The 13,708-nt window shown below is 43.9% G+C and overlaps 1 protein-coding gene and 1 non-coding gene across 6 annotated transcripts in view; one reads left to right on the plus strand and one right to left on the minus strand.

Annotated features, from left to right (window-relative positions):
* Window positions 1-13,708, plus strand: part of Ash1l (ASH1 like histone lysine methyltransferase) — a 128,962-nt gene that overhangs the window by 92,351 nt on the left and 22,903 nt on the right. For all 5 annotated transcript variants that reach the window (XM_006501142.3, XM_006501141.3, XM_030252468.1 and 2 more), the window contains 6 exons: window positions 355-561; window positions 733-879; window positions 9,225-9,333; window positions 9,979-10,143; window positions 10,313-10,407; window positions 11,599-11,753. In XM_006501142.3, the coding sequence (XP_006501205.1) occupies window positions 355-561; window positions 733-879; window positions 9,225-9,333; window positions 9,979-10,143; window positions 10,313-10,407; window positions 11,599-11,753 (878 nt within the window). The remainder of the gene's footprint in view (window positions 1-354; window positions 562-732; window positions 880-9,224; window positions 9,334-9,978; window positions 10,144-10,312; window positions 10,408-11,598; window positions 11,754-13,708) is intronic.
* Gm24403 lies at window positions 6,234-6,363 on the minus strand. Its single transcript, XR_003954799.1, has one exon. It is a non-coding gene; the product is annotated as a small nucleolar RNA SNORA17 (small nucleolar RNA).

Below are 13,708 nucleotides of genomic sequence, written 5' to 3' on the forward strand. Positions count from 1 at the left end.
AGTCCCAGCACTTGGGAGGCAGAGGCAGGCAGATTTCTGAGTTCAAGGCCAGCCTGGTCTACAGAGTGAGTTCCAGGACAGCCAGGTCTATACAGAGAAACCCTGTCTCAGAAAAAAAGAAAAGAAAGAAAGAAAGAAAGAAAGAAAGAAAGAAAGAAAGAAAGAAAGAAAGAAAGCAAGCAAGCAAACTAGCTAACTTTAGAATTAGGTACATTAGGTATCGTTCTTATCTTTAGATATTTACCTACTCTGGGCAAAATTGTTTCATTAATTAAATTTTAAAATAATTTGAATATATAAAATGGATACAGTAAAAATGTACTGTGTAAACTGATTACAATTATTACTTTCTAGAATGATCTTTGCTGAGTGTTCCCCTAACACTTGCCCCTGTGGTGAGCAGTGCTGTAACCAGAGGATACAGAGGCATGAGTGGGTGCAGTGTCTGGAACGATTTCGAGCTGAGGAAAAAGGTTGGGGAATTAGAACCAAAGAACCCCTAAAAGCTGGCCAGTTCATCATTGAATACCTAGGGGAAGTTGTCAGCGAACAAGAATTCAGGTAAATAATGATATTTCAATACAATGATGAATCTGCAAGGTGAAACTAGAGAATCAAAAATAGAAACTTTAATGTTATTTTAATCACTAATTAGTAACTCAGCATTGATGGTGAAAGTAGCTGCCTTTCAATTTAATCAGTAATTGGCTTTCAATTATTTCTCTTCTTCAGGAACAGGATGATTGAGCAATATCATAATCACAGTGACCACTACTGTTTAAACCTGGATAGCGGAATGGTGATTGACAGTTACCGCATGGGAAATGAGGCCAGATTCATCAACCACAGCTGTGACCCAAATTGTGAAATGCAGAAATGGTAAGAAAGCATGAAACCGTGAATCGGAAACCTATAATTATACCAGATCCTTCAGGCAGAGTAACTTTTGCTGTTTTGTTTTTTTTTTTGGGGGGGGGGGGTGGTCCTTACTTCTTTTACAGCAAGCATGGAAACACTGACCCTAGTAGTTACTGAATACTTACTGGGTGCTAGATAACTACATGTGCCATTTTATTCAGCCATTATACTGAAAACTTACTACCCATCTAGTGGATTTGTCAAAAAAACAAAAACAAAAAAACAAACTGTGAAATGTGAGATTCCTTCACTTAAATGGTCAAATCTAATTGAGAAAGAAAAGAATCAAAGAATCACTAAAGATAGAGAAATGGTTAGCAGTTAAAAACACACACTGTTTTTACAGAGGTCATGAATTTTAATAAAGTGTAATTCCCATACATAAAAATACATAGGTTTTATGTATGGGGTTTTTTTTGTTTGTTTTTGTTTTTTGTTTTTTCAAGACAGGGTTTCTCTGTATAGCCCTGTCTGTCCCGGAACTCACTCTGTAGACCAGGCTGGCCTTGAACTCGAACTCAGAAATCCGCCTGCCTCTGCCTCCTGAGTGCTGGGATTAAAGGTGTGCACCACCACACCCGGCTGAGTATTTATTAATTTTTAACCAGTATATTTATCCACCAAATTTACACCCCTGTGAAAACAAAACATAGAAAACATTTCTGGAAGTTGAGAGACTGGAGATGGAGCACTTACCCAGCAAGCACAGAAACTCATCCCTACCTCTGCCAAGTGAAAATCAGGCCTGCCTTCCCAGAGCTGAGGCACATAGCCTCAGCCAGCCTGCTCTGCAGCATGAGTCCCAGGCCAGCCAGAGCTACAGAGTGGGTCCATATCTCAAAACAAATAAACCAAACTAGGCGCTCACTATATAGTACTAGCTGGCCTGGAGCTCATGGACATCTGTTCCAGGCTGTTGTCAGATATAAAACAATTCTCCTGCTTCTGCTACCAAGTGTCAAAATTGCAAGTCTGAGTTACAATACCCAGCTTACCCTTCTCCTCCCACAGCCAGCCTCCCCATCTTCCAAAACAAATTTTGATCTAGTTTCTATTATAATCTGCTTTAGGGGATTTGAAGAGCTAAAGAAGACATCAGTTTTCTTGCCTCCACAAAGAACATACACAACACAGACATATACTCCACACATATGCACACATCTATAATCCTAGCTCTTGAGAATCTTAAAGCCTGAGAATATTGAGATTAAGGCCAGCCGGCTGGACTACATAGTGAAACTCTGTCTTATTTATTTATTCATTCATTCATTCATTCAATGGCTGACGAGATGGTTCAGTTAAGAGCATAACTACCTGTCACTCCAGCTCCACAGTATCTGGCTTCTCTTCTAGCCTCCAGAGTACCAGGTATGCAAACAGTGCACATACTACATGCAAGCCTTCGCACATAAAATAAAAGAAATAAATTGGAGGGGCACCTAGGTGTAGTGATGCATGCCTTTAATCTCAGAAATCTAGTAGACTTTTTGTGAGTTACAGGCCAGCCAGAGCTGTGTAGTGAGGCACACAAAAAAACAAAACAAGACTACTCAGCTAGTAAATAAAGATGCTTTCCACCAAACCAAACACCCTGAGGTTTGGTCCATGTTAACATGGATCTACCCACATGGTAAAAACAAGAACCAGCTCCTAGAAGTTGTCCCTACCTCCATATGTATGCGCACACATATACATATAACACATATAAGTGTTTGAAAAATAAAAATGAGATGACCTGGATATGAGAGTTGACACCTTTTTTTCTTGTTTGATGATATCTGGTCTCACTTTGTAAGTGTACCTATCCTGGGACTTCCCGTGTAAACCAGCCTGTCCTACAATTTGCCGAGATTCCTCTGCCTCTGCCTCCTGAATCCTAGAATTAAAAATGTGTCATGAATTAATAGATTCGTCTTAAAAATTCAATTTTTTTTTTTTTTTGGTTCTTCAAGACAGAGTTTTCCTTTGAAGCCACTCTTTGAACTCACTCTGCCTTGAACTCTCATATAGAAAAAGTTAGAGAAAAGGGTAAATTCTTTCAAAAACACATTTTCCTAAAAATCACATAACTGGAAACCCTGAACATAATCCCCAAGAAATGGAGTAGAAATAAAACCATACACCAAAGGAACCGGAGGCCCATGTTTCACTAATGACTTAGACTTACTTTACTTTGTTTAATTCGTGAGTTTTTCTTTGTTTTTGAGATAGGATTCCCCGTAGCCCAGACTGGCTTAAGCCTCTCATTTACCTGAAGACAAGGAACTTGATGTGTGTGTTTACTTCTTTCTCAGTATGTGTATGTGTGTGCTGATGACAGAGCACCTGTGGCTATCATGGCACCCCTCAGTAGACATTATTTCTCTCCTTCATGTGAGTCTTAGAGACTCCAGTCAACAGGCTTGGTAGCAATTGCCTCTACCCACTGAGCCATCTTGCCAATCTGACTTTCAGCTTCTTGATCCTCCTGTGAATAATTCAATGTCAAGTTGGGTATAGGAGACAATTGCTCAAAAATGGGAGTAGCAGGACTATTCTTAAAATCTAGGGCTATCGTCATGGTGAGGTAACTTATGGGATAAAGGCACCTGCGGCCTGACCTGAGGATCTGCATTCAATCCCTAGGACCTAAATTGTGGAAGGAGAGTATCAGCTCCCTGAAGTTATCCTCTGAGCTCTTCCTTGCCCCTCCCCAACACACACACATTCAATAAAACTGAAAATAAATAACAATGTGAAAGACAGCCATTGTCAACAAGTCTAATGTTCTGCTATACTGAAAGGCCTCACTAAATGATGTGGTGAGAAAAGGAGAAATAAAATAGGATTGGCAGACCTGTGAGCTCAGCAGCTTGGGTGGGTTTCTTGGGAAAGCACTGTCTCAGACCCACACCAGCACAGTAGATAAGAAATAGTCAAGGGCTGAGACACAGTTCGTTCCCTCAGGACAGTGCTTACCTAGGCTGGACACTGGTACAATAGTCTCAGCCCTCGGGATGTGCAGGCCTGAGGATTAGAAATTCCAAGTTGGAGCTGGAGAGATAGCTCAGCGCTCAGCTGTTGAGGCTCTTCCAGGGGTCTGGGGCGTAAATCCCAGCACCCACATAACAGCTCACAACTGTTTGTAACTCCTAAATCTGACATTCCCACATATACATACATGCAGGCAAAATACTAGTGCAAGTAAAATAAAGGTAAATAAATTTTAAAAATTGTTTAAAATAGTTCCAAGTCATTCCCCAGTCCTGAGGCCACCCTGAACTACAGGGACCATGACTCAGAACAAGGTTTCACTCATGTGGGTGTGACAGTACATGGCTTTTGATCCCAGTCTGATGAGAGACAAGGCTCGAGAGTTGAAAGCCATGGGGCTAGAGCGAGCCATTGCTCAGTGGTTAAGAACATTGGCTCTTCTTCCAAATGACCTGCGTTTGATTCCCAGCATCCATGTGGTGACTCACAACTACTTGTAACTACAGTCCCAAGGAATCTGGCCCCCTCTTCTAGCCTCAGCAGGCAGCAAAACACCCATATACATAAAAAACATAATTTATTTGAAAGAGGAGGGGGGAAGAACTAAAGAGATAGCTCAGTGGTTAAGAGCACTGGCTGCTTTTCCAAAGGACCGGAGTCAAGTTCCAGAAGCCGCTTGTCAACTGACAGCTGTCTGTACCTCTAGTTCCAGAGGATCTGACACCTTCACACAGTCACACATGTAGTCAAAACACCAGGACACATAAAAATAAATCCTCTATATACAGAGAATTGAAAGCCAGCATCATCTAAATGAAACCCTGTCCAAAGTGATGTCACGTGTGCCTTCCTACAGAGCACATAGAGAGGACAGCAGGAGATAAGCTATAGCCACTGAGCCATGGTTCGCTCTAGCCCCATGGCTTTCAACTCTCGAGCCTTGTCTCTCATCAGACTGGGATCAAAAGCCATGTACACTCTAGCAGTTCATCAATGGGGTAGATGATGGAGTGGGCCAATTCGAAGCCCTGGATCTGGGCCTGAGAGGTATCTGACCTGGTCAGCCCACCATCTCTCATGCTCTGCAGCCCCACACCCAGGCCCAGCTCTACCCTGCTGCCCAGGTGATGTGCAGGGTCTGCTCTCCCAAATGTTGCATCCAGTGAGGGACATGGTCAGTTCTCCCACTCTTAGAATCCCAGGGCTAGCTCTCCCATCTGCCAAAAGTGAGGGCAGGGAAGGAGGGTGTCTCTCCCTCCTCATCAATAACATCAGCCAGCAGGCAAGAGGCAGGGCTGCCTCTCACGCTCTCACACCCATAACCCTAGCAACCCTGGTCAGCTATACTGTGCTGCCCAAGTGAGGTGCAGGGGATGCTCTTCTAAGTGCTACACCTGGTGAAGGCAGGGCCAGCTCTTCTGCTCTGTGACCCCAGGTCCAGGTCTCCCACCTGCTGTAGATGGTGAGGAAGGATGGGGAAGAGGGTATCTTTCCCTCATCCAAGCTGCCACAGGGAGATAAGTGGTAGATCAAGCTCTCCCACACACGTATCCTCAGGCTCTGCTCACCTGCTGCTCCTGCAATGTGCAGGCTGCTCTCATAAGTCCTACAGCTAGCTAGGGTCAGGGTCAGGGATCCTGCACTCATACCTCTAGAGCCAGCTCTCCCACAATGCCCAGGTGAGGAGAGTGGCCAGCTCTGCATAGCCCTCAGACACTAACAAGACCACTGTTGGCAGTTCAGACCAGAGATGTCTGGCTGGCTTTCTGTGTCAACAGACCACTGCTCCCAGATGTGCCCTTTGATGACAGCAAAGGCCAGGTCCCAACCATGGTCTCAGGTGGCATCACTGGCTACTCATGCAAGGCTGCTCCTCACTACCTGTAAGTGTCCAGTTCTGCCTCTCTTAGTTGTGACTACATCCTTATTTCTCTTTCTCTTCCATTTCTCAACCATTCACTTGCTCCTCTTAAAGGCTCCTGAGTTCTCTGTCTGGGTCCATCACAGAAGTGGTCTCAGACATGCAAGGCCCTGCTCATGCATTATGGCACCAGGCAGGGGACATCTCAAGCATGGTCTGTACCCCCAGACCAGTGTGGCACAAGACGGGTTCGTCTCAGGCTAGCCCCATCGGGCTCATCTGAGATACAGTCCTCTCCTTGCCTGCCCAAGTGGCTGTCTGTCTTGGGCTCACTCACACCTGGGGCCTCTGGTCCCAGGCAGAGCTCTTCTAGTCTCCAGCTTGCTTGTCCTGGGGGCCCTTTCAGGTCTGCCTGGTGGGGGAGTCTCAGGCTAGCTCCCTGGCTCTGTACTGGTAGTGGTCTCTGGCTCACTTTTTTCAGGGAATTAGGCTACTAATCATTCAGATGTTCACAGGTCAGAATACTGGGCAGACATAGCCTCTCTTCTCTCTGCCACCTACTGACTCACATGTGACACGGCAGCCATGTCTGCAACACCTCTAGGGACAGGAAATTTCAAATCTTATAAAAGACTCCCAGGTAAGACAGTGCTTGGAATAGAGACTGAGTACATAGATTCCAGACAGTTTAATACTGTCATGTGCTTCATGACGAGCTGCTATTCAATAAAGATGGTTTTCCAACTTTGTTCTGTCCTAATCCACATGTAACAGCAAGTTTCCAGAAAGATGCACAGCATGTTTTCTTGGATGTAGGGTAGGTACATAGAATAGGTACGGATAACCTCAAAAAGAAATGTCTAAAGCCTGTCTATAATCAGACAGGGCAGAAGGATCACCATGATTTTGAGCCCAGACTGGCCTATGTAGTAAGACTGTCTCAAGTACTCAAGGGTGGGATAGATTAATTTCTAATCTAACTTCCTCAAATACACTAAGAAGACCCTAAGTTTGATCTCAGGCCTTCTCTCAGTGAAGATTACTATTGTTGTGGTGAAGCACCATAACCAGAAGCACTGTGGGGAGGAAAGGGTTTATTCCTCTCACAGCTACATGTGGCAGGTCATCATCAAAAGCAGTGAGGGCAGAAAAGTGTGCAGGGCAGGAACCTAGAGGCAGGAGCTGATGCAGAGGCCATGGAGGGCACTGCTTACTCCCCAAGCTTTTCTCTAGAAAAAAGCTCAGCCTGCTGTTTTTATAGAACCCAGGACTACTAGTCCAGGGGTAGCACCACCCACAATGAGTTGGGTCCTCCCCATAGTTACTAATTAAAAAGTGCCCTGCAGGCTTGCCCACAGCCTGATCTTAGGGAGGCATTTTCTTTTCTTTTCTTTTCTTTTCTTTTCTTTTCTCTTCTTTTCTTTTCTTTTTTTTAAAGATTTATTTATTATTATTCATTAGTACACTGTAGCTGTCTTCAGATGCACCAGAAGAGGGTGTCAGATCTCATTACGGATGGTTGTGAGCCACCATGTGGTTGCTGGGATTTGAACTCAGGACCTTCGGAAGAGCAGTCAGTGCTCTTAACCGCTGAGCCATCTCGCCAGCCTCCAGGAGGCATTTTCTTTCTTTCTTTCTTTTCTTTTTTTTTTTTTTTTTTAGGTATTTTCCTCATTTACATTTTCAATGCTATCCCAAAGGTCCCCCATACCCACCCCCCTAATCCCCTACCCACCCACTCCCCCTTGAGGCATTTTCTTAATTGAGGCTCCCTCTTCTTAAAAGACTTTAGCTTCTGTCTAGTTAGCATAAAACTATCCAGCAAACCCCTGCAAACAGAGGTAGTTCTGGTCATCAAAGAATACTAGTAGGGGGCTCAGTAGTCTAGATACTCTTCCAGAGACCTTAGTTCATTTCTCAGCACCCCCATGGCAACTCACAACTATCTGTAGCTCCAATTCCAAGGGATCCAGCACCTTCACACAGACATACATGCAAGCAAAACACCTACTCACACAAAATAAAAATAAATCATGTTTTTTAAAAAGGGTAAGGAAGAATACTTGCTACTCTTTCAGAGCCACCTACATGGTAGTTTATAATAGTCTGTAAGTCCAGTTCCAAGGAACACCTTTGCTAGCCTCCACAGGCACTTGTACAAACATAGCATCCATTTATACAGATACACTTAAAAAGCAAAAAACAAAACAAAACAACAACAACAAAATTTTAAGTTCAGATTTGAAGAATGCAAGATGATGGTCTGCTAGTATACACCTGTAATCTCAGTACTTACAAGCCTGAAGCAAGATGTGCAAGTTCCAGATTCCCAATAAACCAAGTTACTAGGTGGGGGGTGGGGAGTGGCTAACTCAGCAGACGGGAGGTGTCTGTAAAGTGCTTCCAGTCAGAGCCTACATTTAACCCCTACTACACATGTGAAAGCTGAGCACCAGTGACCATGGTGGCATTTACCTTTTATCCTAGCACTCAAGAGGCAAAGAAAGGCAGGTATCTGTGATGGTGAGGCCACTCTAGTCTACCTAAAGAATTCAAGGAAACTAGGACTACAAACAAGATCCTGTTTGGAATAGGAGTGGGGGTGTTATGAGGGAAGGAGGGTGCTCTCTGGAAGGGCAAACATAGTGATGCATGTTTATAATCCCACCACTGGGCAGGTTAAAGCAGGAGGGTGCTTCACTATGAATTTGAGGCTCTGTAAAAAGACAAGGGACTAGAGATACAGATCAGCTATAAGAGGGTTAGCTAACATGTACAGAAGCCTGGCTCTGTTCAGTCACCAATACCAAATAAATCCTGTGTGATAACATGGGCCAGTCATCTTAGTACCCAGGAGGTGGAAGCAGGAAGATCAAGGGTTCAAGGTCATCCTTCGCTATTTCTTGACTTTGGGTCAACATAAGCTGCTACGTGAGACCATGCCAAATAATGATAATAAGCTGGGGTGGCCCTCAAGACAGAAACTGACTGGTCTCTCTGTTTTAGGCCAGCCAGCGCTGCACAGTGAGACTTGTCTTTGGAAGGGACTTGGGGCAGGGATTCTGTACAAGGCCCTGGCTGAACTCACAAAGATCTGTCTGCTTCTCTGCTCCTGAGTGCTGGAATTAAAGGCTTGATGGCAGTTGATTCTCTTAAAAAAGGACAGGAAAGTCAGGCAGTGGTGGCACATGCCTTTAATCCCAGCACTTGGGAGGCAGAGGTAGGCAAATTTCTGAGTTCGAGGCCAGCCTGGTCTACAGAGTGAGTTCCAGGACAGCCAGAGCTACACAGAGAAACCCTGTCTCGAAAAAACAAACAAACAAAAAAAAGGACAGGAAATAAAAGGAAAAAGCAAGGCTGAGGTGTGATGGTGGGCTGTTTACCTATCATGCTATGATAAGACACCTGTTATCTTGCTTATCTTGTGATGAGAAATCCCAACTTTTAATTCTGTTCTTTATATTCTAAATAGGTCTGTTAATGGAGTGTACCGTATTGGACTGTATGCACTTAAGGATATGCCAGCTGGGACAGAGCTTACCTATGATTACAACTTTCATTCCTTCAATGTAGAAAAACAGGTAAGGATTAAAATTCAAGAGGGAGCCCTTGAGAGCCATACTGAGAAAGTCTGCTCTTCGCTCTTTTAATATGTGGGTCTCACCGTCTCAGAGTGCTGAAAACCACTGCACCCTGCTGTCATTCTTCAGTCATGTCCTTTTGTGTCACTACGCTTAAGTTTAGTCTTTTCATTTTTTGGTTTCAGTTTTCGAGAGAGGGTCTTGCTATAGAACTTGCTATATAAACCAGGCTGGTTTCATATTGATTGGTTTTGATCGGTTTGATCAGTTGGCTAATTAGTTTGTAACAGAAACCTTAGGTATCCTGACTTGCTTCTAGAGTGCTGAGTTCATAGGCCTGTGTCATCACTTCACTGTTAGAGTCAGTTCCGCCCTCCCTGTCCTCTCAGCCTCCTCTTCTTTCGGTTTGGTTTATTTGAGGCAGGCTTTTCTCTGATAGCCTCTGTTGTAAGGTGAACTCCAGATCTTCCTGCCTTCATCTACCAAGTGCTGAGACGTAAGCCACCAGAATAGACTTCAGTTAATTACTTGCATGTTTGCAGTTAATGTCTTAACTCAGGCTTAACTTTGGGGGTCTAACTGCTCAGACAATTGGAACTTGTGATGAGAAATGTACAAGATTAAAAAAATCCTCTTTGTTTACAGCAACTTTGTAAATGTGGTTTTGAGAAGTGTCGAGGAATCATTGGAGGCAAGAGTCAACGGATGAACGGACTCCCTAGCCATAAAGGTAGCCAGTCTTCAAGCACGCATAGAAAGTCTGCACGGGCGAAAGAGAAGCGGAAGTCCAAGCACAAGCTGAAGAAAAGGGTAAACCAAGACCTCACGGCTTCCCTAAAGGCTGCTCTCAGCCCCCTTCAGACACTGGAACAAGAGTCACCACAGACTTTTGTCTTAACCCTACCTTTATAACTTCAGAGATGATGTCTGATAGATTCTCCTTTTTCTCCCTGTGTTCTCCCCCCACATGAATTTTTAGAAAGGCCATCCCTCTGAAGAGCCCAGTGAAAACATCAACACCCCAACAAGATTGACTCCACAGTTACAGATGAAGCCAATGTCCAACAGAGAGAGGTAATACTTAATACTTCATTAAAAAACAGTGAAAGCAGGCCGGGCATGGTGTGTGTGTGTGTGTGTGTGTGTGTGTGTGTGTGTGTGTGTGTGTGTGTGTGTGTGTACGCGCGCGTGCATATACTTCATTAAAAAACAGTGAAAGCAGGCCGGGCATGGTGGCACACGCCTTTAATCTCACCACTCAGGAGGCAGAGGCAGGCAGATTTCTGAGTTCGAGTTCAAGGCCAGCCTGGTCTACAAAGTGAGTTCCAGGACAGCCAGGGCTACACAGAGAAACCCTGTCTTGAAAAAAAAAAAAAACCAGTGAAAGCATTGAAGAGGCAACAGAGATAGTTCTTCAGTGGTTAGAGTATGCACGCAGTAACTAACAATTGTCTTAACCTAGTTCCAAAAGTTCCAAGGCCCTCTTCTGACCTCCATGAGCACTGCATATATGTGTTACACATATGTACATGCAGATGAAAAACTCAAAGAAATAAATAAAAATAGGTCCTGGCACTTGGGAGCCAGAGACTGGCAGATATCTGTGAATTCCAGACCTGCCTGGTATAAATAGAAAGTCCCAAGGTCAGTCAGAGGTATAGTGAGACTGTGTCTCAAAATAAATTTATGAATAAATAAATATTTTTTAAAACCACACAATATGTACAAATAGCTGCATGTTCTGGTATACTTATTTATTCTCAGGACTTGGAAGCCTGAGACTAGAAGGTTACAAGATTTTTTTTTTGTTTTGTTTTTTTGTTTTTCGAGACAGGGTTTCTCTGTGTAGCCCTGGCTGTCCTGGATCTCACTTTGTAGACCAGGCTGGCCTCAAACTCAGAAATCTGCCTGCCTCTGCCTCCCGAGTGCTGGGACTAAAGGCGTGCACCACCAATGCCCAACTAGGTTACAAGATTTAGATTTGTATAAACATTCCATAAATCTCTGCTCTTCTTGCCAGATGTTTGTAGATAATATAGGAAAATGGTGTTTGGCCTTTTACAAGTCTCACTCTGTAGCCCAGGCAGGCTTTCAAGTCTGAACCTTCTCTGTTACCCTCCTGACTGCTGAGATGACCCAGTTCTGCAACTGTCTGCCCTATTCACTGTTGAGCCCACCTACGATACCTCTTGGCAGCAGTTAGGAGTGTAGACATGGAATAAAGTCTTAGGGATTGGTAAGGATCACTGTCCTCGTTTCCTTCAGGAACTTCGTGCTAAAGCACCATGTGTTCTTGGTGCGAAACTGGGAAAAGATCCATCAGAAGCAGGAGGAGGTGAAGCACACCCGTGACATCCACTCAGCATCGCTGTACACCCGCTGGAACGGCCTCTGTCGGGACGACGGGAACATTAAGTCTGGTAAAGCAGGGGGAAGCTTGATATTTGTTGTTGTTTTGTCTTAGGAGACAGGGTTTCACTGTGTAGCCTTGGCTGGCCTGGGAACTCTGTAGACCAGGCTGGCCTGGGACTCACAGATACCTACCTACTTCTGCTTCACAAGTGCTGGGATTAAAATCTTCACCACCATTGCCTGACTGGAAAGACTGCATGATGATATCCTGTTGTAGCTCCCCTGGTTTTTTTTTAATGTGTGTGCAAGTGTCAGGGCACGTGTGCCACTCACATGTGAAGACTAAGACTCCTTTTATTTGTGTGGACCAGATCAAATGATGCCAAATGCATTATGGGGAGGAAAAAAAAAACACCATAACTATAAATTCAAATACTTTTCTCCCATATTCAAATGAGTACTGTATATATAGAAGCATCTAGATTACTTTTTAAGTGACTGTTAGAATAAACAGCTTTCATTGTTTGCGATAGTATCCAGAACAGATGAGATAATGATCTGTCTGTCTCTCTCTGTCTATCTGTCCCTCTCTCTGTGTCTGTCTGTCTGTCTGTCTTTGTGTGCCTTTGAGGCTGGGTCTTACTGTGTAACTCTGGTACTCACTGTATAGACCAGGCTGTTGTTGTTTTGTTTTGTCTTACTTTGTTTTGTTTTTTGAGACAGGAATTCTCTGTTTAGCCCTGGCTATTCTAGGAATTCAGGGTGTAGACTGGTCTAGCCTTGAACTCAACAACAATCCACTTGCCTCTGTCTCAGAAGTGCTCAGATTAAAGTTGTAACTAAACCTGGATCATGAAATGGTCCAAATGAGGTGTTTAGTACAGGCTGTGGTAATGCCTGCCTGTGATGATAGCGCTCAGAGGGGAAACAGGAAGACCTAGAGCTCAAGGCCAGTTCCATGCCCCAGAGTGTCCACACAGATCCTGTCTTATTCCAATAAAGAGAGGAATAAGAAAGATAAAATGAGTAAAGGTATGAAGGAAGGAAATAGTCACAATTTAGAATAAAATTTGAATCTTCTATTCCTTATCTTCCCAGAAGATACTGAAATGTATCCATGAAGGCTGGAGAGACAGTGGTAAAAGCACTGGCTGTTCCTCCAGAGGACCGAAGGTCCATTCCCATCATTGCTATAGCAGCTTACAGCCTTCTGGAACTACAGTCCCAGGGGGTCCAGTACCCTCTTCCTGCCCTTCATGGGCACAGCATGTAGGCATAGATACGCATACACAAATAAACAGAATTAGATATATATGAGTATTTAAAAAAATAAGTAAAATAAGAAGGAAAGAGAGAAAGCCGGGCGTGGTGGCGCACGCCTTTAATCCCAGCACTCGGGAGGCAGAGGCAGGTGGATCTCTGAGTTCTAGGCCAGCCTGTTCTACAGAGTGAGTTCCAGGACAGCCAGGGCTATACAGAGAAACCCTGTCTCGAAAAACCCCAAAAAAAAAAAAAAAGGAGGAAAGAGAGAAGCTAGACATAATGGCACTCTCTAAAGTCACCATTGGCTTTACAGTGCATTGGAGGCTAGCCTGAGGTAGCTAATGAAATACTACACTGTTTAAAAAAGAAAAAAAAAAAAGAGCCAGGCAAATCAAATGACTTAATGAAACTTATCTGAGCACTGAGAGAATAAGACAGGCAGTTTGAAACTACCCTGAGCCGCAGACTGAGCCTTTGTCTCACATGAATAAACTACTCATCCTCCCCAACCCTCATCCTCTTCTTTTTTTTTTTTTAAGATTTATATATTTTATGTATGTGAGTACACTGCAGCTGAAGGCATCAGATCCCATTACAGATGGTTGTGAGCCACCATGTAGTTGCTGGGAATTGAACTCGGGACCTCTGGAAGAGCAGTCAGTGCTCCTGACTGCTGAACCATCTCTCCAGCCCCATAAAGTATTTTGGTTCTTGTTTTGGACTTAATGAAAGGGGTGTTTTTATATATATATATACATAC

The sequence above is a fragment of the Mus musculus genome, chromosome 3 (genome assembly GCF_000001635.26).
Source record: "Mus musculus strain C57BL/6J chromosome 3, GRCm38.p6 C57BL/6J".
NCBI lineage: Eukaryota > Metazoa > Chordata > Mammalia > Rodentia > Muridae > Mus > Mus musculus.